The sequence below is a fragment of the Petromyzon marinus genome, chromosome 36 (assembly GCF_048934315.1).
Source record: "Petromyzon marinus isolate PM22_M1 ecotype Great Lakes invasive population chromosome 36, UKy_Petmar_22M1.pri1.0, whole genome shotgun sequence".
NCBI lineage: Eukaryota > Metazoa > Chordata > Hyperoartia > Petromyzontiformes > Petromyzontidae > Petromyzon > Petromyzon marinus.
The window spans coordinates 10614237-10638500 of NC_133702.1; the positions used below are offsets into that span (position 1 = coordinate 10614237).

Genomic DNA, 24264 nt, shown 5'->3' on the forward strand with positions numbered 1-24264 from the left:
ATACGACAAATCGTTAACCTTAAACACCCAGTCGTTCGTTAAAGTTGAAGGCGGTATAGTACTATAGTAATAGAGCAAGTGCAGAATCACTGAACCGGAATTGAAAGCTTGAAATCATTTAGCGCGGGGCCCTTGAAAGTGCGGGACCCGTAGCTACTACATGTGTAGCTACTACTACTACTACATGTGTAGCTACTGCTACTACTACATGTGTAGCTACTACTACATGTGTAGCTACTACTACTACATGTGTAGCCACTTCTACTACATTAGTAGCTACTACTACTACATGTGTAGCTACTACTACTACTACATGTGTAGCTACTGCTACTACTACATGTGTAGCTACTACTACATGTGTAGCTACTACTACTACATGTGTAGCTACTACTACTACATGTGTAGCTACTACTACATGTGTAGCTACTACTACTACAACATGTGTAGCTACTACTACTACATGTGTAGCTACTACTACTGCATGTGTAGCTACTACTACTACTACATGTGTAGCCACTAATACTACATGTGTAGCCACAACTACTACATGTGTAGCCACTACTACTACATGTGTAGCCACTACTACTACATGTGTAGCTACTACTACTGCATGTGTAGTAGCTACTACTACATATGTAGCTACTACTACTACATGTGTAGCTACTACTACTACATATGTAGCTACTACTACTGCATGTGTAGTAGCTACTACTACATGTGTAGCTACTTTTGCTACTGGGATCATCCGGCACTGGGGTGGGGGGGGTGGTCCTGTCTGAACAGACGACGCGAGATGAGGGTGCCACGTGCAGTGAGCGGGTGCCACGTGACGTGAGGGGGTGCCACGTGAAGTGAGGGAGTGCCACGTGCAGTGAGGGGGTGGCACGTGACGTGAGGGGGTGCCACGTGCAGTGAGGGGGTGCCACGTGACGTGAGGGGGTGCCACGTGAAGTGAGGGAGTGCCACGTGCAGTGAGGGGGGTGCCACGTGACGTGAGGGGGTGCCACGTGCAGTGAGGGGGTGCCACGTGACGTGAGGGGGTGCCACGTGAAGTGAGGGAGTGCCACGTGCAGTGAGGGGGGTGCCACGTGACGTGAGGGGGTGCCACGTGCAGTGAGGGGGTGCCACGTGACGTGAGGGGGTGCCACGTGCAGTGAGGGGGTGCCACGTGATGTGAGGGGGTGCGACGTGAAGTGAGGGGGGTGCCACGTGCAGTGAGAGGGGTGCCACGTGCAGTGAGGGGGGTGCCACGTGACGTGAGGGAGTGCCACGTGCAGTGAGGGGGTGGCACGTGACGTGAGGGGGTGCCACGTGCAGTGAGGGGGTGCCACGTGACGTGAGGGGGTGCCACGTGAAGTGAGGGAGTGCCACGTGCAGTGAGGGGGGTGCCACGTGACGTGAGGGGGTGCCACGTGCAGTGAGGGGGTGCCACGTGACGTGAGGGGGTGCCACGTGAAGTGAGGGAGTGCCACGTGCAGTGAGGGGGGTGCCACGTGACGTGAGGGGGTGCCACGTGCAGTGAGGGGGTGCCACGTGACGTGAGGGGGTGCCACGTGCAGTGAGGGGGTGCCACGTGACGTGAGGGGGTGCCACGTGAAGTGAGGGAGTGCCACGTGCAGTGAGGGGGGTGCCACGTGACGTGAGGGGGTGCCACGTGCAGTGAGGGGGTGCCACGTGACGTGAGGGGGTGCCACGTGAAGTGAGGGAGTGCCACGTGCAGTGAGGGGGGTGCCACGTGACGTGAGGGGGTGCCACGTGCAGTGAGGGGGTGCCACGTGACGTGAGGGGGTGCCACGTGCAGTGAGGGGGTGCCACGTGACGTGAGGGGGTGCGACGTGAAGTGAGGGGAGTGCCACGTGCAGTGAGAGGGGTGCCACCTGACGTGAGGGGGTGTGACGTGAAGTGAGGGGGTGCCACGTGCAGTGAAGGGGGTGCCACGTGCAGTGAGGGGAGTGCCACGTGCAGTAGTGAGGGGGTGCCACGTGACGTGAGGGGGTGCCACGTGCAGTGAGGGGGGTGCCACGTGACGTGAGGGGGTGCCACGTGCAGTGAGGGGTGCCACGTGCAGTGAGCGAGATCGGGGGTACAGGTGGAGCGGTTGGCGTTCTTGCTGCTTCTTGACCACGTGACCATTATTATTTGTCAGTTTTACGTTGCTGAGTTTGTCTTCTCCGAAAAGGCCGTGCAACGCATAACAAACGACGCAATGCCCCGATCCACAGACACACGAAGGGGACGTCACGGCGATACGCTCCGCTGATCGTGACGTGGCTGTCTGGCTTGACCACCTGAATGTGAAATTGTACGTTGTTGCTCTGCATCAACGTCAGTAGCCATACGACATGAAGAAGACTGCGAATTCAAATCGTGCACTGGGCGTGGAAGTCATGGGACGAAGACGTTTCCTTTTGGAACTCTTGCAAGTGAGCAGTGTGCCACCTTGTCGCAGAGAATGACCCCTGAAGGTGAGGTCACAGAGAGCCTAGTGGAAAAGAACACTCAATAGTGTGGTATCCACACTAGGGGAAGAAACGTTCATATTCCCTGCAAAGAGTGCTGGTCGTATGGCAATCAAAACGAACGTTTGAATAACCCAACCAATGATAATGGATATCATATTGTAATTTATCTGACTACATTACCTTATTGACTCACTAGTGGATACATTTACCCCCCCCCCCCCCACCCTCTATTTAAGACCGAAACAGGATGAGGATTTATCCACAACTCTGGTTGTCGCCTGATGAGGCTGGTTGTAATTAACGACGGAACGTCGTACTCGATTTGTAAATGTTGTTGGTTTACTCTCCAACACAGCAGTGTGTGCTGTACTAGTAACTAATTGGCACGCTTTGTTTATGTGACAAACCTTACTAAGTGGCTGTGTCGGGTGGTGGCAGGTTTAACGACATACTGTATTTATATTTCCGCAATCGAACCGTAAACACAACTGTCTGTTATGCATAATCTTCATCGCGAAAGCCTAAGTGTTAAACTGAACGTTTAGATTCTCAATACTGGCTGACAGTGGCTTTTGGTGCAGTGCAATGCGAAAAGCCCAGTCCACCCAGCTCACTACATTTGGGAACCCGGTATTTATTTTCCCATCGGCGGTCGAAAACCCAAATTCAAACCCCAGAACCTCCGGTGCTGCCGGCACCCTGAGCAAATCGGCCACGTAGCCGGGAATCTCACCTGCGTGGTGGCGGTGACGGACAGCACGCATGTCGGCACGCTGGCACAGCTCAGGTTCAGCAGCCGGCCCTGCTCATGGCACACAAAGACAAAGATTTCCCCCCTTGTTGTCTTAGCAGACTGTTGGGGCAAGGGCGGTTAGCGAGCACCTACGAAAGCCAGCATGGCACACGAGGGAGTGGGTGGCCACCTTTGCCTCCCCAGTGCTGTTGTTTACAAGGCACAGCAGGTACTCATGCAAGGCTCAGTCGACGTAGAGCAGCCCCGCGACTGGGTTCAGATATTCACCACCATTCATCGAACTCAGGTCGCTGGGTTTGTAACACAGTGCACTAATCATTGTACCGACACTCCACTATACACACGCGCACACTCGTATACACGTGACAACGCGCATGGGTCGTGGAAATAATTTGACCCTACTTCACCACGCTGGTCAAGCCAGTGCTCGTGGAGTTGCATCGACTTCCGGTTACCGAACGAAGCCATTATAAGGACGCACTCACTACACACAAAGTGCCTACCATAAATAAACCACAATACCTCGCTGATCTCGTCATGGAGCGTAAACCATCATCATGCGAACTCCGGTCATCCTCGCAGCGGCTTTAGCTAACCATCGACCACAGACGGTCACCGCATCGCGTGCTTTCAGATGTGCTTCTGCGGCCGTCTGGAACGCTCTTCCTTCCGATGTTAGGAAGCCATTGGAGCTATGCCCTTTTAAATAATCACGTAGATTGAAAACGTAATTCTCTTGAACTGCTATTTGTGTACTCTTTGGTGCTTTCGGTAAAGTCGTGACTTTACCGAAAGAACCAAGGAGTATGGATCCCTGCAGTCACGAAAACTTCAAATATAGATTGCTTTTTGTGTTTTTAGTTTGTCCTTACATAAAAGGGCGCAGGGCAGAGATGTGGGAGAGTAGAAAGAGACAACAATCGCCTTGTCGGCTCCACCCTCTGCCGATAGCGTAGTGCGCCAGCGACCGACAGCACCTGTTTAATGCACAGTGGTCAACCCATCCAAGCAGTAACTAGGCTCAACCCTGCTTTGCTTCCCAAGCTTCATTGGACCCGGTGATTTCGGCATTTGTAGGATAACCTCAGCCGAACACTCGGACCGGTGCTGGCACTGACCTCGGCCAGAAGGGTGATGCGTTTGCCGTCTGGCCAGATGATGTGGTCGACCTGAGGGCGAACTCGCTCCCACGTGAGCTCAGTGGTGTGCAGGCTGGCCTGGTGGGGGGTGGTCGCACGGGACACGCAAACAAAAACATTCAGAACCACGTGACCCACACTCGCCCCCACAGGGCCCACACCCATCCCTATGAGGACACTCACCCCAAAACACGACCCACACCACAGCAGATGTCCCGTGCACGGCCGTGTGTCTGTGTGTGTGAGAGTGGGGAGTGATAGTGCAGTGGTTAGATTCACCGCTTACGGCCGACCTAGTCGAGGCCCAGGACAGGGCCTCCCCTAGGTCGACTCAGCCTCAAATGAGCATCTGGTGCAGTGTGTAAACATCTCCACTAGGGAGACGAAGACGACCGGGCGTGGTGCTTGATACCCACCACCTTGTGTGCCGTGTCAGCCTTCATAGGTGCTCACTAAGAGCACTTGTGCCAACAGTCTGGTAAGGCTACACGGGGGATCTTTGCCTTTGCTCATGCACCCACGTGACGGATCCTTACCACATCGATCTCGGTGTTGGAGTGTCCCATGTTGCACACGATCGCTCCTCCCTTGAGCCGCTCCATGTGTTCACGCCGCACCACGTGCTTGTTCCCTGCGCAGCGGCACCATCGACACCATCGGAGAGCACCACCGCTCAACTATGACCACCACCGATCTTCACTTACTGCCATCACCATCGCCACCACCATCACCACCACCACTACTCAACACTCACTGCGATCACCTCCACCACCATCGCCACCGATCGACACTCACTACCACCACCAACACACGTCACCCACTGCCACCATCACCACAATTCAACACTCAACCCCAACCGCCGTCGTCATCATCACCACCGCCACCACCCACGCACACCACAGGCACTCACCGGTGCAGGTGATGATCATGTCCACCAGACTCACCACCTCGCCCAGCTTCACCACTCGGAAACCGTCCATGCTGCACGCGCACGCGACCACGCATGCACCAGCGTGTAGCAGAAGCGCGGGCAACGCTCCACTCCAGCTCCCCATGCGCTCGCCTGTCTTGCCCAAACCTTAAGATTCCCTCTAGCCACGGGTGAGTGGGTGGGCGGCTTAGAGGTCAGAGCATTGAGCTGGGACGGCTGAGATGCTGTGTTCGAATGTGGGTATAGAGTGCAAATGTAATAGGGACGAGGAAGCCACTGGAGCTATGCACTGCTTTTTGTGTTTAATTTGTCCATTCCCCCAGCTCCGATTCGCAAGGTTGGCACGAAAGAAGTTCAACGTGCAGTCCATGCATTGCCACCTTGTAGTATAATATTAAAGACACATTAATGAAACGTTTACTTGAGTAGGTACAAGGTGTGTAGATGTAGATGTATCTTTAACACACGGGACAGTGCTAGGCAGAGAAAAGGAAGCTGTTGAGCCTAAACTTGGACAGGAGAAGGAAGACAATGGCATGGACAACTGGGGGGCTGCCCCCCCCCTTCATGGCTCCTGCCCCTCGCCGACCCCCTTTGTCTTCCAAATGCAATGATGCCTCATTGCTTTTCAGCCCCCCAGCTACGACCAGGGCCCTATCCCAACCCATCCTTATCAATCCCTCTTCTGTCTTCAAAATTGCACCACCTACTTACAATATCTTAATTCTTAATTTAATGTCGTTATCACCTTACGTGCAATTTTATAATCGCTTTAAAGCGCCTTGGTAGAAGGCGCTTCATGAATTTTGATAGGCTAATAAGAATTCCATTGTGACGTCAGAGTTTTACAAGGTATATACGCTGAAAGGATGTTTTTACTAAGTGCAGACTTTTTTTTCCCCCATCGACCAGGGGTTTTGGGTTTTCAAGTGCAGAGCACGGATGCTCGGGTCACCGATGACTGCGCACAGCACCCCATGGGGTGGGTTTTAAATTTCATGTTGCTCAATTCCATTTCTGCGACTTCAAAACAAACAAACAATAAAATAATTGGTTTTATCGCCATTTGATAAACATGTCGACAGCAGGGCACGTGCTGTCGACATGTGCAGTGGCCCCCTGGTGTGGACAAGAGGTCACTTGAAGGCATCTCGAAGGTAGTTCTGCGATATCACGTTCCGCGGAGTTGCAGATGGACACATGGTCTCGTGGCATGATGCCAATAAAGCAAATTTGAAATTTGTTGGGAAAAAAACGAGCTATTTAAAACGGCAATCACTACCTAAATTAAATAATGTATTCACGTTCATTGAAACTAACACAGCATTACTAAAACATTTAGTGTAACTAATTAACTATGACAAACCTGTATCACCATGGAAGCAAATATACCTTCATGTTAACAAACCCAAAATAATATCACAGAACATAATTTATTCAAATACATGAACCTTTAGGTATCACTTCCTGCTCCGTTGTGTGCGCGGATTGATGACATCACATCACCTAATTAAGGCCCAAGACTGGAGGACATTTTCACAATTCTGGCGACTGCCTGATGATGCTTGTTGCAACTACCAGTGAAACGTCGAATGACTCAAGAGTTAAAGGTAGTGGATCGCTCTGTCTAACATTACCAGTGCGCCGAAGCAGTAACACATGGGTTAATACATTTGCTCGCCCAAAAATCGATTGTGACTCAAAACGGGAAAAATTATTCCCTGTGCGCTCACCACGCCTGCAGAGCACAGATGGGGTCGACCTCGGTGACGTACACGATGGAGCATAGGCCCTTGAGCGCAGCGCAGCAGCCCTTGCCGACCTGTGGCCCCCACACACATGCCACGTTGGGCACAGCATTGCCACGGCCGTCGTATATGCATCGCACCACGTATCTGCGCGAGAGCTTCGATCAACCGTAACGGCAAAAATGACACGTACGTTTATTTCCGTGACTCGTCGGAAGTGGCCGGGTGGCTGGAGGGGTCAAAGGGCTGAGCCTACACCGCTGAGATCCTGGGTTCGATGCAGGCAGTCGCCTGTGATTGGACCATGTTCTCAAGTGTAGAGAGCTGATGGTCTCATCTCGGTTACCAATGAGTGAACCGTTGCATAAAATTTGGTACCGCACTTAATTTGTCATTCCTCTCATATGCAGACCAAGTGGAAAAGTGTTTTACTGTACTGTGTGTGGACCAGACATCACTCTCAGGGTTCTCTGAGGGTTCTCAGCGGTAGCTCTGTGATATCCGCTTCCATGGGCCATTCTCAAAGACAAAAAGGTTTCGCTGCTCTGCGAAAGATCCGAATGGATTCTTCGCCTCATGACGTGACACCGAAAGCACGATCATAAAATTGCGGAATTCCCCAAGAAAATTTTGGGCCGGCAGAATTGACGTTTGTGCGATAAATACCAACGGGTGCACGCGGCGATGCCCGGCGAGTGCCTGCCCGTTCGCTGGAGTGGCACTAGGCAAGATGCATCGATTCATTGAGTAAAGCTGTTTCTTAAGCTCAGTACATGTAGACACGTGTGTGTGAGAATCCATTGTATAAATTGTATGCGAATCGCATGCTGCTGTTACATTTAGACCAACGGAGAGAACAAAACAGTTGCAAACGAGACGAGGGAAGGAGAATACAGCGAGAAAACAAGAATCGTTTCATCGCTGGAATCGCCGCCCCAGATAGCTACAACTCGCGAACTCGCCGTGGAGGCCGATATGGTGTGAAGCAGCATTCTTCATTGCAAGGCCACTGGTGGCCCCTGGTGGCCTTTAGTGTGGCCCCTAACGTGCGGCCCCCAACAATACACAAAATGTGAAAACGCCCCCCATAATCATCATCATCATCGTGCTGCTGTCAAATCCACGATGGTTTCAAATGTGCGGCGGTCCCTCACACTGATGATGTCTTATCGGTGAAAGTGCCCCCCCCCTCCCCCCCCCCTCTGAAAATGAGTGCAGAGCACCCGTGTAGACTGTCACGTGGCTTACTGGCACCTACCTCTCCGTAGCCACAAATGACAGCCTGCATCCCGCCCAGCATCACGTCGCACGTGCGCTTCAGCCTGCGGACGCAGGGTTGGAGGGGGGCGAGGCGTGAGTGAGCGAGCGAGCGAGCCGATACAGGAACACAGGACACCCACGCTGGGCAGGGTTGCGTGGAATCACACGGATCGGACACAGCTACGTTTTGTTCACCAATCGCACACTTGGCATCGCTTCGCCACCAGATTAAGGATCCGTTCGGACCTCTCTCAGAGCAGTGCGACACCCCCTCCCCCCACCTCCATGTTAGAGAACGGCTCGCGGAAGTAGATGACACAGAAGTACCAAGTGCCGGCTCTGGGAGGGCGTACCCGTCGAGCACGGTCTCGCGGCAGGTGTAGAGCGTGTCGAACTTGTGCTTGGTGACGGAGTCGTTGACGTTGATGGCCGGGATGGTCAGCTTGCCGGACTTCGACAGCTGGTACAGCCTGCGCACAGCACGGCGCACAGCACCAAGCACAGCGCGTCACCGCCGCGCCGCGTGGTGGTGCCTGGAGCCGTTCAGTTCCCGAAGAAGCTCCCAGCATGCGAAACGTCGGACATCACGCTGAACAACGCGTCTCAGCACAACCCGAGAGCGCATCGGAGAGCAAATGAAGGACGCGCGACCCCCACCTCTTCCCGCTCGCCCCCCCCCCACCTACACCCGCGCGGTCCCCACCTCTCTCACTCGGCCCCCCACCTTTCCTACTCGGCCCCCCACCTTTCTTACTCGGCCCCCCACCTTTCCTACTCGGCCTCCACCTCTTCTGCTCGGCCCCCCACCTCTTCCTGCTCGGCTCCCACCTCTTCCCGCTTGGTCCCCCACCTCTTCCCGCTCGGCCCCCCACCTCTCCCGCTCGCCCCCCACCTGTGCACGCCGGTGACGCTCTCCTCCACGACGCCCTTGAGTTGGCGGAACATGTTGGGGTGCTTGCGGTACATCCAGTGCGTCAGGTCCCCCCCGTCGTCCAGGATCTGGGGTAGGAGTCAAGCACAGGAGGTTCTCGGAGCACAGGGTGGCGCAGTCGGACATGGGGCGCAGTGGTGGCGAGGTCTTAATTACCCCCACATCTCTCCGATTAGCACGTTTGGCGACGTATGGTGCGAAAGAAGTTCAACATACATACAGGTCGTGGGTTCGATCCCGACGCTGACGCCTCTATATTTGGAGTCTGGCGCATTCTACCCCGTGATCGTGTAGATTTTTTCCCCTCCACATTTAGAATCAACATGCTTTTAGTGTATTTGGCTGCTATAAATTTCCACTTGATAAGCCACTTCGTTGGGCGATCATTTGTAGCCAGGTCGCTTCTGAAAAATTACCTACATAGCTCAGTGGGCATTACCTGGTAAAATAAAAAAGTAGTTAATAGTTTTAGATTTTACAGGTGGACACCACACGTCCACCCTCCCAACTGACTGCTGTGCCTGTGCGTGCGTGGTGGGTGACGCTACTGCTGAAGCAGGCATCGAGTCATCAATTCATTCAATAACATTGATCCTTAAACACTTCGCATCTGTCCACAGGAGAACCCTTTGTTTAACAAGGGGATGAAGCACAGGCCCGGTGACACGCGTGGCACACTTTCGGGCCACCCACCCGGACAGACCGGGCTTAAATGAAGCCATTGTTATGATGCTGTTGTTTATGTGGACCGACTATGCTTTTGATGTTTACATAGAGGTGATCATTTACTCTGGACAATGAGGCTCAACTGTTGGATAACAGTTGCTTTGCCTGAGAGTTGGTGAATTGCAGATACATCCACTCACCCACCCACCCAGTCACCCATCCACTCACTAACGCAGTAACCCTTATACCCACTCACTCGCCCACCACCTTCACATACATATAGTTGTGGCAGTGTGAAGTAATATGGTTCATGCTTTCGTCACAGTCATACACAGGAGAGAGTATTTAGTTACATTCATTAGTTGGTGACAAAACTGCGTTGGCAGTGGAGCACGGGTACAATTAACAACAACAAAAATCTATCCATTCAGAAATAACACAATATGGCCTTAAAAATAAAACGTATATAATAGTTGACGTTTCGGGCAACGGCCCTTGCTCATCCCGTCAAGGAACATAAAATATCACGCAAACTCCGGTCATCCTCACAGTGACTTTTGGCTAACCATCGAAGGAAGACGGTGGTCACTGCATCACGTGGCGCTTTCAGATGCGCTTCTGCGTCCCTCTGAAACGCCTCTTCCTTTGGATATTAGGAAGCCACTGGAGCTGCGCAACTTGTAAGTCCAAATTGAAAACGAATTTCTTTAGAACTGCTTTTTGTGTTTAATTTGTTGTTCTTCATCCGCACCTCCGATTAGCACGGTTGGCATCGTACGGTGCGAAAGAAGTTCAACACGCACACATACAGGCAGAGTGCAGTAGAGAGTTTGTTTACAGAGAGAGAGAGAGAAAAGAGTCACCATGTTCGGTTTCCAGCCGTCTGAGTACACGCAGCGCCCGATGCACCACCAGAAGTCCTCTTCTGACTCGCCCTTCCAGGCGAACACCGAGCACCCTGCAGACGAGCGGCGGGCACGGCTGTCAGCGCTGTGCCGCTGGTGCGGCAAGTGCTCGCGCGCGGCGATCAGAGACAAACGCCCCCCCCCGTTGTATGTGTGTGTGGTATAGGGACTCCTTTACTTAGGAACATTCGACCAACGAACTTTCAGAAATGCGAACAAAGCTGGTCCGTATGTCCAGTTGCCTGTTCGGATCGAGAGTCGTAAGTTCAACCACCGCGCAATAGATGGTGGTGGTTGTTTGGTGTCGTTACCCATCATTCCCAACATTTCTGCTTGGACCGCCGCCATCGTCTGTTGCCGTTGCGTTGTCGCTGTGCGGTTCACTACGACGTTCTCTGTGATTTTCACGAACCCCCATCATGTCTCAGAAGCGTGGCATCTACATCTGCAGAACATGAAGAACCAGTGGCACCTACATCTACAGGAGATTATACAACTCGTAAAGCCATTCCCCGTGTTTAGTGTACATGCCGTACAACACGTTTGGAATAGACAGGAGTAACGTTGGACTTACGAACAAATCGACTTACGAACGGACCCTCTGGAACCTAAGTCGTTCGTAAGTAGAGGAGTCCCTGTATGTTGAACTTCTTTCGCACCACACGTCTCCAAACCGTTGCAGCCAGGGCTCAATTTCTCACTCAATATTTTTCACCGTCGCTGGCATTCCGGAGATGGCACGGGACCAGTAGCCACAGCTGTGGTGATAAGTTATTGCTGGGCCTTGCGTGTAGCCGCAGATGCTACAGAGGTAATTACCTTGAGTGATAAATTACTGAGGCTGACATACAATACGAGAGGGGGTGGTGTGGCCAGGAAACGTGGCAGGTCAACCTTTGTCTCCCCAGCCCTGATGTTAACAAGCTGCATTACGTTAATCACGTAAGGCGGACTCCAACTTGGGAAGTCCAAGGGATGATTCGATTATGACTCAACACTAATGTTGGCCATGGCCAAGAATAGAACTCGGGGCTTGTATTAATGCGGTCTGGCAAAAACATACCGCCACCCCACCTCCTCGTGCTGTCAGACGGTAACTTCGTGGTGTGTTATGAACAATGCCATTGGGGGGGGGAAGGCTGACTTGAGCCAGCTGATTTCCCTCATGGCGAGCTCACATCCACGGAGATTACGGATGGGGGCGAGGGGCCTGGTGACCCTTCCACTTAGAATTTAAGGACCAAAGATCCAGGGAAATATAGCGCAAGTCACAACACACACGCAAATGCACCCGGACACAACACGCAGACACGCGTGCGCACACAAAGATTTCCCGTGTAATCGTTGGTGGGATTGCTAAACATTTAGGGTGCCACGGTGGCTAGGAGATGTTAACTACCTCGCCTGGTATACAGGAGGTTGTGAGTTCGATCCCTTCCCTGGCCCCTGTATATTGGCAGTTTGCGTGTCTCTCTCCCCGTGGTCGTGTGGGTTTTTCTCCAGGGCCTTCGGTTTTTCTCTCCACATTTATAAACATGCGTTTAGAGTATTTGGCTGCTATACATTTCCACGTGATAAGCCACTTCGTTGAGCTGCCATTTGTGGCCAGGTCGCTTTTGAAAAAGAGCTACGTAGCTCAGGGGGCCTTACCTGGTGAATAAAACTATTTTATTTTACACACTTTTATTTCACTCACTGTCTGTTGTTGTATCCTCAAATCTTGTAACTCTATTTTAACCCACTTCCCAATGTGGTTTCGACTGCAAACTTGGTATACTTATGTCATACTGATGACAATACTATATTCTATCATTAAAAAAAAAACATTTTAAAACATTATTTTTTATATGTTATGTTTCGGCTTTGGTCTAATTTTCCACGCTCAACAGACGTTGGCTGTAATTCACCACGGTCCCCTTACGTTATGGCAAGCTTCGGGGCCACTTCCTGGAGTTGTGGAGTTTTGCCACTACTTGTACGATACATTTCATTAAAGCATGTTTTTTTAAGTGTTTTTAAATATTACTTATTTTACTCCCTTTCCCGTGAGTGTCGATGAGGAGTAATACCCTGGCTCTCCAGGAGACGGCGGTACAGCAGAGTGCGTGGACTAATCTCCATCTGTTCCGTCTCCCTTCCCGTGGGCGTTGAGGAGGAGCCCCATACCCTGGCTCGCCAGAAGGCCAGGCGCAGCAAAAAGTGAATTCCACCGGTGCCGTCTGTATGGCATAGAGCGTTTCACCCCCTTCATGCTCATGCAAGGATTTCCTCCGGGTCATCTGGTTTCCGCCCCCATGTAAGCACTCATTAATTTGCCGATAACACCTTTAAATATCTAGAGGACCGCAGAGCTTGGGCAATTGTTGTTGGCGCCTCCTCACCGCGTGGTTGCTGCTGCCTTCCTGCTCGTCTGTGGTTCCTCCTCGCGCCTCTGAGTCGTTCTCTCTCTCTCTCTCTACGAGAGCTAGGAGCGAGTGGTGTGCGGGTGTGGCGGCGGCGGCGGCGGCGGCGCGTTACAAGTGGGCATTATTACTCTTGTTGAAACACATGGACACACGCGCACGTGCGTACCGGCCTCAGCCAGTGCAGCGGCCACGTCGTTGTGCGTGGAGTAGATGTTGCACGCCGCCCAGCGACACTCGGCTCCGAGGTCGCACAGCGTCTCAATCAGCACCTGTACACGCACGCCCACCTCGTTATTGCGAGCCACCCCACAGACCCCCCCCCCCCCGGCCCTCCAGCCACCTCCACCCCCTCTTCATTACAAGCTGCCCCCACATCTATGCTCCTCGTCGCGGTCGATAGCTTCTAATGTTCCATCCACTCCCAGGTTAAGTGCATGTGGTGGGGAGCCGGTGGTGCAGTGGTTAGCGGGGCGCCGCGATCGCGAGATGTTAACTACCTCGCCTGGTATGCAGGAGGTCGTGGGTTCGATCCAGACCCTGACGCGTGCTGCTGTGTATTTGGAGTCGCCATGTCTCTCTCCCACCGCGGTCGCGTGGATTTCTTAATCCGGGTCCTCTGGTTTTCCCCTCCACTTTTAGAATCAACGTCATGCGTTTAAAGTATTTGGCTGCTAAACATTTCCACGTGATGATAATCCACTTTGTTGAGCTATCATTAAAAAGCCAGGTTGTTTCATACCTGCTAAAATAAAAAAATAGTTTCATAAATAGCGCACCACGTTGCGAACCCCGAGTTCGATTCCCGCTCACGACACATCAGTGACGAATACCTGAATTGGTCCCGCGGGTCCTCCTCCTAGGTCGACTCGGCCTCAAATGACTACCTGATTCAGTGTGTAAACATCAGCACTGGGGGAGACAAAGGCGACCGGGGCCGGGTGGGGGTGGGGGGAGCGCTGTTAAGGGCTCGTACCGCGGTGTGCGCCGTGACGTGCGTGCAGCCCACGATGCGCGCCCCGGCGAGAGGCCGGTCCCGCGCCGCTCTCTTCCTCAGCGCCATCAGCGCCGGTATGTCTGCGGGGACAAAGGGCAGTGGGAACGTGACCTTGGGAGCCACGGCCAACGTGACCTTGGGAGCCACGGCCAACAGCTCGACTCGCGCCGTTATTTTGCCACTGCATCCCCACGCGTCTGGAACTCCTTTTCTCCTCTGTATTTTGATTTTTATTTGTAAACTTTTTTTAAAAAAAGTGATTTGGCTATACTTTGCACTCCTAGCGTGTTTTTGTGTTGTTTATTGTTGTCACGTTCTGACCCGCCCCTAACTGGACATATGTGAAAAAGAGCTTTATAGATCATCGGATTCCTCCTGCAGTCTAAATATTCCGATTCTGACCCATGAAAGATGGAAACACTCCCGCAGGTCAATCCGCACCTTGACACCGGCCTATCCCACCAGGACCTAGGCAGTGCCGCGGACTCGCACGCGATGTATGTTGAACTTCTTTCGCACCGTACGTAGCCAACCGTGGTAATCTGAGGTGCGGGCGCTTTGTGCACGGGGTGGACCCACCCTGCTGCGCGATGCTGATTTCTCGTCGGCCCAGCTCTGCGCGACTCGCATCCTTCACGCAGTAATCATCGTCCCCCGCCGTCTCCCGGGGCGACACCCCCTCCTCATCCGAGCTATCTGCAGCCACACACACACACGTGAACCCAAACACACACACACACACCCCGTGTAGCCTACTTAGACCATGCTGTTAGAGAGCACCGAAGAAAGCCGCCACGGTCCGTCAAGGGATGGTGTGGCCACCACCACCACCACCACAGTCGGCCACATGTTTCTCTCCCAAATGCTGATGTTTCATAATTCACTGGGCACTCATCTAAGGCCGAGTCGAACTAGGGGAAACCCAGGAATGGTTCAGATGTCATTCGCCACTCACGTTGTGCGTGCTATTATAATCAAAGCAGGTCTCCATGTTTGATAGCGAAGTGTGCTAACCGCTATGCCACCACTCCCCGCACAATGCACACAGACATGGGTGAACACACGCGTGAACGTACGGGTGGACACGCAGATCTCCTGCCCAGTCATCCTCGCAGTGTTTTTTGACTGGCCATCGAACGAAGAGAGTCACTGCATTGTGCGCTTTCAGATGCGCTTTTGCGGCCGTCTGGAACGCTCTTCCTTCCGATACTAGGAAGCCACTGGAGCTATGCACTTTTAAATCGATATTCAAAACGAATTTCTTTCGAACTGATTTTTGTGTTTTAGTTTGTCGCCCTTTCCCCACACCTCCGATTTGCGCGGTTGGCTACGTACGGTGCTAAAGAGGTTCAACATATGGTACAGTACATACAGCCGGTGGCCAGGTTTCACGAATGAGGGCAGCAGAGATGTGTCAAACCGATTTGGTGGCTAATGAGGTGGCAAAGAAGAGGCTGACAGCTGAGCCGACAGTCGGGCCTCATCGCTTCGCACTGCCACGGCCACAGTGGGTGACGGTCGTGGACCGCGTGAAGAACGTCAGGCGAATGCTGCGGACAGCTGAGCCACACGCGGAGAGTCAAGGACGCTCCACAGTGCCAACGTGATGAACAATTCCGAACAGTGGCATCGGCTGGAGAACGAGTGGCTCACAAGGTTGCGAGTTCAAATCCTGCGCTGGGGGTTGACTCGGCCGATTATCCAGCCGTGGTCGATAACAATTGGTATCACTTTGTAGGGGGGGGAGTCAACGGTGGTTGTCCTATGGATAGTCGTACCCCCACCATAGGAATGTGGAATTTACACCACTGGCTCAGGGCTGTAATAAAGAGAGATAAGCCCCGCAAGAAATCACTTTGACTTTTTTTTAGCGAATATCCGTCTGTAGTGGCCTTATTTACGTCAGAGACTGTTCACTTGAGGCAACACGTATTTATTACAGATACTTCAATTACAGTAGCGACCCTGATACTCGAAGAGGTAACGGCCTCTTCCCCCGTACTCTATAGAGGGAACGCTCCACGAGCTTTAGCCCACGCTAGCTCCCTGGTTCCCTCTATCCTGGTCCTCTCTCAGGAGGCTATCTGACCTGGCCCAGCTTCGGCGCAGGTCCCGACCACCAGCCACACGAGTCCGGCCCTCGGAAGGACATCGGCCCTCGCGGCTCTGGTGTCGTACCCCCTGGTTTGCTTTACCCGGCCCTCAAAAGGGCAGCGAGTCAAAGGAGTTCCAGGGTCTGGCCAGTCGATCTTCATTCTTCACTGGCTCTTCGTCTTGACTGGGTCGAACTCCCCCTCAGCTCTCCGGGTCCCACCTTTTATACTGTCCCTCACTGAGGGGTGGGGCTGGGAGGGATCACAGCGTCCCCCACAGCCCCCCAGGGTGGTGGCCGTAGCGGACGTGTTTGTGGCCACCGCCCTACAACCGCGTGTCACGCTCCCGTAACACCTATACACGTCCACTGTTCATTCATTCCCTGGAACCATCTCTGAGATTAACTAAGAAACTTAATGTCGCGCTCCTAAGACGTTGCTATTCCTCCATACGCCACCCCTCGCTCCTGAGTGCACTGGCACGGACACTGTGCGTTCTCACCACACAGCTGGGCAAGGGACGCGTGAAGGGTGAACTTTACCACAATGCGACAACAGCATTACCACTGCCCTCCACCGCGCGCACACACCGCACACATTCCAACGGCAGTTAACCAGGGTCATTTACGCGTCTCAGCCATCATTAGATCCATGTCGCTTGCGCTATTAAGCGTTATTACTGCTGCATTCGGGGGGGAGGGAGGGGGCGGGCGACCTCGTGACCTTCACGGAACAGCAGTGGTGTTGGCCGGGGCACTCAATTCACTGCCCCCCTCCCGCCCGCACCCACCTGCCCGCGTCTAATGGGTCCGCGTGCACTTTATGGAGCGGGAATAAAGGAGTTGTGGCTGTTAATTGCTACTCAGCCGCACGCAGCGACGATAACCATGCTGCCACTAATCACATGGGCCCCCTCCTTAAACCGGTCTGGAGTAAACCAGATGTTAAGCTCCTTGGCCGGTGTCACAGCACAAGCGGCCCCCTCCACCCAGGCCCCGGAGAATGCAGATAAGAGGGCCTCCGTTAGTTTCTCAATGCCCCAGGCCACGCACACACACACACTATCTCGGATCCCATGGACAGATGTTAATTATTTCACCCATGATACTTCACCCACCGACGATTGTCGTGCCCTACATTGGCAATTATTTCCTCTCGCTTGGCTGTGGCCTCTCTAAATCTGGTAAATTTACCATCAAGAATTGAAACTCTCACGCTGGATCAGAGCTCCAGACACATTTTCAACTGTGACTTTGATTTAACAACTGGGAATCTGCGAGCGTATTTTATCACTTGTTTATATACGCTAACTATTGCGGTGTAATTTATTTCAGCATTAGCAATTTTCTTGCTTTGTTTAATTTATGTATGATTGTTTAATATCTCAGACCATGTAACGTCCTCTGTCATCCATAATAGATATTTCTTGGGCTTAGATCGCGTAAATAGATAAATGTGTCGTTAAACCCGCCACCACCCGACACAGCCAACTATTAAGGGTTGTCACGTAAACAGAACGTAGCCAATTCGTCACTAGTACAGCACACCAGTGTGGTGGAGAGCTAAGCCACAACATTTACAATCTGAGTACGACGTTTAGCAGCACTCGCCCCCCAAAAGCCCCGTGAAGGCTATCTTGGGGGGATCTTCGTCTCGTGTCCGTGCTGCGCCTCTCTTCGCGCGCAACGCATCTCTGTGGGGCGCACGTCGTCATCGTCGTCAACGTCGTCATCGTCGTCATCATCATCGTCGTCATCAACGTCGTCATCGTCGTCATCAACGTCGTGATCGTCGTCGTCATCACCGTCATCAACATCGTCATCATCAATGTCGTCGTCGTCATAGTCGTCGTCATCAACGTCGTCGGCGTCTGTGCGAGCACATGCACCCGGCGTCGTGGCGTCGTCGTGTCGCGCACGTGCTGCTGACGAGCGCTAACCTAGGGCGAAGCTGTCGTACGAGTCCGTGCGCGACCGCGAGCGAGGCCGTCGGCTGCTGCGGTCGAAGCGAGCCCGGTGATCCTCCTGTGGGTCCTGTGGGTCCTGTGGGTCGATGACAAGAGCAACACAAGCGGAACGCGCAGCTCTCTGTCACTCCTCTACAAAGGCGGCCGGGCGTGGTGCTGGCCGCCCACCCCTTCGTGTGCCGTGCCGGCCTTCTTAGGTGCTCGCTAACACCACTTGCCCCAACAGTCGAAGGCTATACGGGGGAACTTTGTCTTCGGTCTGTGCCGGTGGTTACCTGTTGTACCACGAACTTCACACGTTCATGCCTCCAGCCAAGTCGAACACCTTGACAAACGCTGTTTCGTCTCATCTGCACTCTTGTTCAACCCCCCCCCCCCCCCAAAAAAAAACACCGAAGATCAAAAAGAATTAATACTTAAAAATACTTTATTTTAAACAAGCTTTAATGAAACGTACCCTACTCGTAATGGAAGAACTCCACGGCTCAAGGAAGTGGCCCCGAAGCTTGCCACAACGTAAGGGGACCGTGGCCAATTACAGCCAACGTCAGTTGACCATGGACAATTAGACCAAAGCCGAAACATAACATATAAAAATGAATGTTTTAAAAGATGTGTTTTTTTAAATAGAATATAGTATTGTCATCAGTAAGACATAAGTATACTAAGTTTGCATTCGATACCACATTGGGAAGTGGGTTAAAATTGAGCTACAAGATTGAAGGATACAACAACAACAGACAGTGAGTTAAATAATAAGCGTGTAACAGCGCACGAACTCACTCACCTACACTCACCAGACGCGTCCGCTCACTCAATCACTTCACCTCACTCACTCAACCCTCACTCACTCAACCCTCAGGTGAACATTCCTTCCCCTCTGTGTCCTCCCCTCGCTGCGCCTCACCTGGGAATTCCTTCCCCATCAGCTCTATTTTTCCCCCAAGCACATAATAACCTGGCTCTAATTAAAGATGCCCGTTGGACTCCTTTACCTCTTAAGACTTCGACGGTGTAATTGTGTGGCTGGCCGCTTTGCCCAGCAACTGCGTGAAATAAAATCGTAAAGACAACCCTCAACACACCCCCCAACAACCAATATCCCCCCCCCCCCCGTGTAGCCTTAACAGACTGTCAGGGCAAGTGCTGTTCGCGAGCACCTATGAAGGCAGGCATGTCACACGAGGGGGTCGGTGGACAGCACAGCGCCCGGCCGTCTTTGTCTCCCCAGTGGCGATGTTTACACACTAATTTCAGGCTGAATCGACCTAGGGGAGGCCCAAGACCGGTTCAGCGCTAATCGAACTCAGGTCGCCAGGTTCGTAGCGCAGCGCCGCTAACCGCGACACTATCACTCCCCATCACACACAGACATCCTAACACACCCCAACACACAACAACCGCCATTCGCCACTAAGTGACGGTGACGTCACCACGACGCTTGTGCCAGGCCATGTGCACCTTGAGGCCACGTGAAGTGTCGAACGCCCGCTGACAGGAGGTCACGGGGCAGACCCAGGTGCCACGGGTCGACTGAGATGACTGGCTGATGCACCACCTGTGCCCCCTACTGTGCTAACTTGCTGTGCTTTAGCCACCCGGCGCTCCGCTCGTTGTTGTGAGCGTCGCTCCTCCGCCCTCCGTTGTTGTTGGAGGGCGACTGCCTCCAACTGCCCAGTAGCGTCCTTCACGAGCCTCCTCCACAGAGGCCGATCTTGACACCGCTGGTATCAGTCATCGGCAAGTCCACTCAGCTCCACGTCCTCCTGTACCACATCACTCCATCTCTTCTCTAGCCTGTGCCGCGCCCGTTTAGCCCCCTCGATCTGGCCGAACAAAAGCTGTTTCGGCATGCGGTGGCTGGGCATGCGGTCTACATGACCCAGCCAACGCAGCCTTGCCTGCCGGAGGAGCTCACCGATGGGACCTTGCCCAGATCTTTCAAGGATTTGTGAGCTCCTCACACAATCCAGCCTGGTTAAACCCAGGATGGATCGTAGGCAGGCCAGCCTAAATGTTTCTAACCAGCGAAGATGTTCCATTAGGGGTGTCCACGTTTCGCAAGCGTAGACACCCCAACACACACACGCGAGTGATTCACGACCACACGGCTATGCAAGCGAAATGCTGTCGTGACACAGGACGCAATTTGAAAGCGCACGTGTGTGTGTGACAGGCTGTGGGGAGCGGTGGCGCAGCGGTTAGCACGCTGCGCTCTGAACCCAGCAGCCCAGGTTCGATTCCCGCTCACGGCCAACACCTGTGATACCTGTGATACTGCTTATCTGAACCGGTCCTGGGCCTCCACAGCCTCAAATGAGTACCTGGTACAGTGGTGTGCAAACATCGCCACTGGGGAGACAAAGGCGACCGGGCGCTGTGCTGTCCACCGACCCCCTCGTGTGACATGCCAGCCTTCATAGGTGCTCGCTAACAGCACTTGCCCCAATAGTATGTTCAGGCTCTCCGGGGGATCTTTGTCTTTGTGACAGTGTTTGCCGGTGGTACCTGCTTGAGAGATGTGTGGTTGCTCTGGCTGGAGGGGTTCTTGCTGATGGACGTCATCGTAGAAGTCACTCCTCACGATACCGCAGGTCTCCAGGCCGTGCCAGAACTACTTGCACTCACCCCCACGACCCTCACCGTGCCACTGTGACTCGCACACCCCTCTTACTTGCTCTATGAGTAACTATTTGCTCGTTCCGGCTCAACCAAGGCACTCGCAACGCTCGCTCTGGCTCAACGAGCTCCGTGTAGCACTCCGACAGCGAGTCGCTCGCTCACTGTGCTCTCCCTGGCTCACCGGTTTCAAAATAGCCACCGGCTCACTGACCTTGGCTTACTATTCTTATCTCTGGCTCGTCTATGCTGTCTCACCGATCTGGGAGTCACTGGCTCACTACAACCGTGATTGTGTGGCTCACCAAGTTCAATGCTAGTCACTGGCTGAACGAGCTACGGGTCACTGGCTCACCGAGGTGTCGCTCTGGCTCAACAAACTATCACTGCCAGACTGGTTCACAAAGTTAAATCTTGCTTTCTGGCTCATTGGGCAGTGAGTCACTGCGATTCACCGTGCTCGCTGACCTCTGCTTACTTTTCTTAGCTCTGGTTCACTAAATATTATGATGCGCACTCTGGCTCATAGAGATGCATTATTTCTGGCTCACTGCGCTCACCACAGCCCCACTACTCCTGCCCTCGGGAGTCGCCGAGTGGCGCCTGGCTGCCGTCCGCTGGGGTTTTGTGATCTCCGGAGGGCGTGTCCCAATCCTTTACGGACAAGGATGTAATGTTTAAACCAGTTATTACAACAACATTAGGTCTGTGTCATGAAAAGAGATTAAGCCACTCAGGACAGAGTCAATAGCTCCTGCACTCTGTAGGACCAGAGCTGACTGGTTTTCGGTGTGTGCGTGCATGCACGCGCGCCAGCGAGCACCCTTTCACGTGAGTCTGTAAGAATTAGTACAAAGTGTGTGAATGTTCCTTTGGGGCACTTGGGAGGCGAGTCGACACTTGGGCAAGGTGAAGCAAATTCACCTCCACGCAACGCGAAATTAACGCCTCGCACACAGGTACACACGCTTTCCTAGACACTCGGTCAAGAAAAGCCACGACCACCAATCTCATTACACACAACATTGGTGTTTCTTCTTTGTATGTATGTTGAACTTCTTTCACCGACATGACGACGTGATGAAGACATTTCCATGAATGAGCAGTTGCACTACTCTGGAATTCCCCAAGAAGAATACATCATAGGACTACTTAATAAGTCACTTGAATAGGCCTCCTTATATCAACACTAGGAGTAAAAATTTGTAATTCTCTGCCAAGAGTGTTCACCAACTGCCCAGGGTATTGAAACATCACTGCAAGGGAGGGTGGCCGCTGGTCGAGACTAACGACAGAGCGGCAGCCAAAGGAGCGAACGCGTCCTCCACAGTAGCGGTGCAAAGAATTTAGTTCATGTGCAGGGGCGAGGATTCCTGCATTGCGAAACTCTTGAGAGATGGCTTCAGGAAGCCTTCATCCAGCAGTGGATAATGAACACAAATTATTATTCCTCACATATCGAACTGAAATTATTAATTCCCAAAACTGGAATTTTTCCAAATGAAGTTAAAACCAAATAAAATACAAGTCTTTTAATTCGTTATTTCTGCAGTCATTGGTGACTACACAGAAACCAGCAGGGCATTGCTTTGGTTTAAATACAAGACAAAAGCTTTCTCAAAAAAACCTTTCATAAACAAAATAATGAGAAACACTTCAATTACATTGGCCCCTTTTGTTTTCCTCACACCAGCACCGCGCTCCTCTTTATATAACGAGTTCTGTCGACGCAACAAACCACACCACGGGCGTGCTCTCTGGAAACGGTGCAAGGTTTATTGATGGCAGGTTGGCAGTGAACCCTGCTGCCCGATTCACAGGTAAAATCTGTCGCTAACGGCGACAAAGATGTTACGTAAAACGTCTTGCGTGGGCCACGGCCAGGTGGGGTGTGTCTCAGGGCAGGCCCGGCATCTCCTCGTCAAACTTGGATCGATAGGCGGCCCGCTTGGCTGGGAACAGCAGCTGCCAGTGGAAAAAAAACACAAAGACAAAGATCCCCCATACAGCCTGAACAGACTTTTGAGCACAGTGCTGTTAGAGAGCACCTATGAAAGCTGGCACGGTACACGAGGGGGTGGGTGGCCAGCACCACGCCCGGCCGCCTTTGTCTACCGAGTGGAGATGGTTACGCATCGCACCAGGTACTCATTTAAGGCTGAGTCGACCGAGTCGCTGGGTTCGTAGCGCAGCGCGCTAACCATTGCACTGGCACTACTTACCACATCTTTAAAGGATTTGTGACACACACAATACAGCATGGTTAAACCCAGGATAGATCGTAGACAGGCCAGCCTGAATGTTTCTAAACCATGCAGATGTTCCATTAGGGGGATCCAAGTTTCACAGGAATAGAGAAGGGAAGGCATGACTATGGCCGAGAAGACCCGCAGCTTCGTGTGGAGCGACAAAGTAGGTTTTACACAGCTTTAAGCAGCCAATGAAAAGATAATGCTGCCCGACTGATTCGGAGCGAGAAATCTGCTATCAAACCAGTGCTGGCAATTAACACATTGCCCAGATATGGAAACTTCTCCACTCTCTCCACAACTTCCCCATCACCAATTGGGGTATAGAGTGGGTGGAGTGTTTGATAACACAAAATACCCAGGCAGATGCTTAGTTTTCGTGGGGCTAACAGTAAAGCTCCACCTCTTAGTAGTATGTTCCAGGTCAAGCAGCAGTGCCCCCAATTACTTCTCTGAGTGAGCAGCAATCGCCAGATCATCATCATCATTCATAACATAGTTGACTAATTTGGAGCCATCCCTCGACCACACCTGGGCATCGATCAGCCTCCCATTGTATCTGTACCAGATGGAAATTCCTCCGGTAGAGCGATGAAACTACGTGGTCGAAGATGATGTTCAATAATTCTAGAGGACATCCCTGTTGCAATCCAAGGTGAACAGGGAATGGCTGTAAATACCAGCTACGTACCTTTACCCAGGCCTGCCCACCATCATGAAGGTCCTTAACGATTGTAAGCAGAGTCAGGGACTCCGAAAGCACGGACACGTACACATTCGACACGCACAATGAACATGCAGACAGACACATATGGACATGAACATGCACACATGGACATGCACGCATTGACATACACACAAGAACACAGGCACAAATGAAAGTACGTACATAAACACAGAGACACCGAACAGGCACACTTAACTACCGTCATCTCAGCCCCATGATGCCCACGACTCCTCCTGCCCAGTCGACATTGTACAGTATTCTCAGCCAAATAATTAATCCGCATAGGTGTGGTGCTCAGGTGAGCTAAAAACTGAGCATTGCGACACTCCCGTGAAGTTACTGAATGTCGACACACGCTTACACACGCACATCCAGGCTACAGACATGACTACTCACAAAGGTGAAAACTCGTGCA

General features: G+C 52.5%; 2 protein-coding genes across 2 annotated transcripts in view; both read right to left on the bottom strand.

The window, feature by feature from the left end:
- LOC116949293 (S-adenosylhomocysteine hydrolase-like protein 1) overlaps window positions 1-22527 on the bottom strand; it is a 29603-nt gene extending 7076 nt beyond the window's left edge. The window contains exons 1-14 of the mRNA XM_032966429.2: window positions 20763-22527; window positions 18228-18330; window positions 14775-14891; window positions 14175-14275; window positions 13368-13470; window positions 10755-10849; window positions 9187-9293; window positions 8648-8764; window positions 8293-8356; window positions 7020-7108; window positions 5266-5336; window positions 4892-4986; window positions 4335-4433; window positions 3196-3264 (exon numbers count right to left, since the gene is read on the bottom strand). Of these exons, the coding sequence (XP_032822320.2) occupies window positions 3196-3264; window positions 4335-4433; window positions 4892-4986; window positions 5266-5336; window positions 7020-7108; window positions 8293-8356; window positions 8648-8764; window positions 9187-9293; window positions 10755-10849; window positions 13368-13470; window positions 14175-14275; window positions 14775-14891; window positions 18228-18330; window positions 20763-20819 (1287 nt within the window). The 5' untranslated portion in view covers window positions 20820-22527. The remainder of the gene's footprint in view (window positions 1-3195; window positions 3265-4334; window positions 4434-4891; window positions 4987-5265; window positions 5337-7019; window positions 7109-8292; window positions 8357-8647; window positions 8765-9186; window positions 9294-10754; window positions 10850-13367; window positions 13471-14174; window positions 14276-14774; window positions 14892-18227; window positions 18331-20762) is intronic.
- Window positions 22528-22629: 102 nt separating this feature from the next.
- Window positions 22630-24264, bottom strand: part of HDAC6 (histone deacetylase 6) — a 35708-nt gene continuing 34073 nt past the window's right edge. The window contains exon 29 of the mRNA XM_032966428.2: window positions 22630-22838. Coding sequence (XP_032822319.2) covers window positions 22770-22838 — 69 coding nt within the window. The 3' untranslated portion in view covers window positions 22630-22769. The remainder of the gene's footprint in view (window positions 22839-24264) is intronic.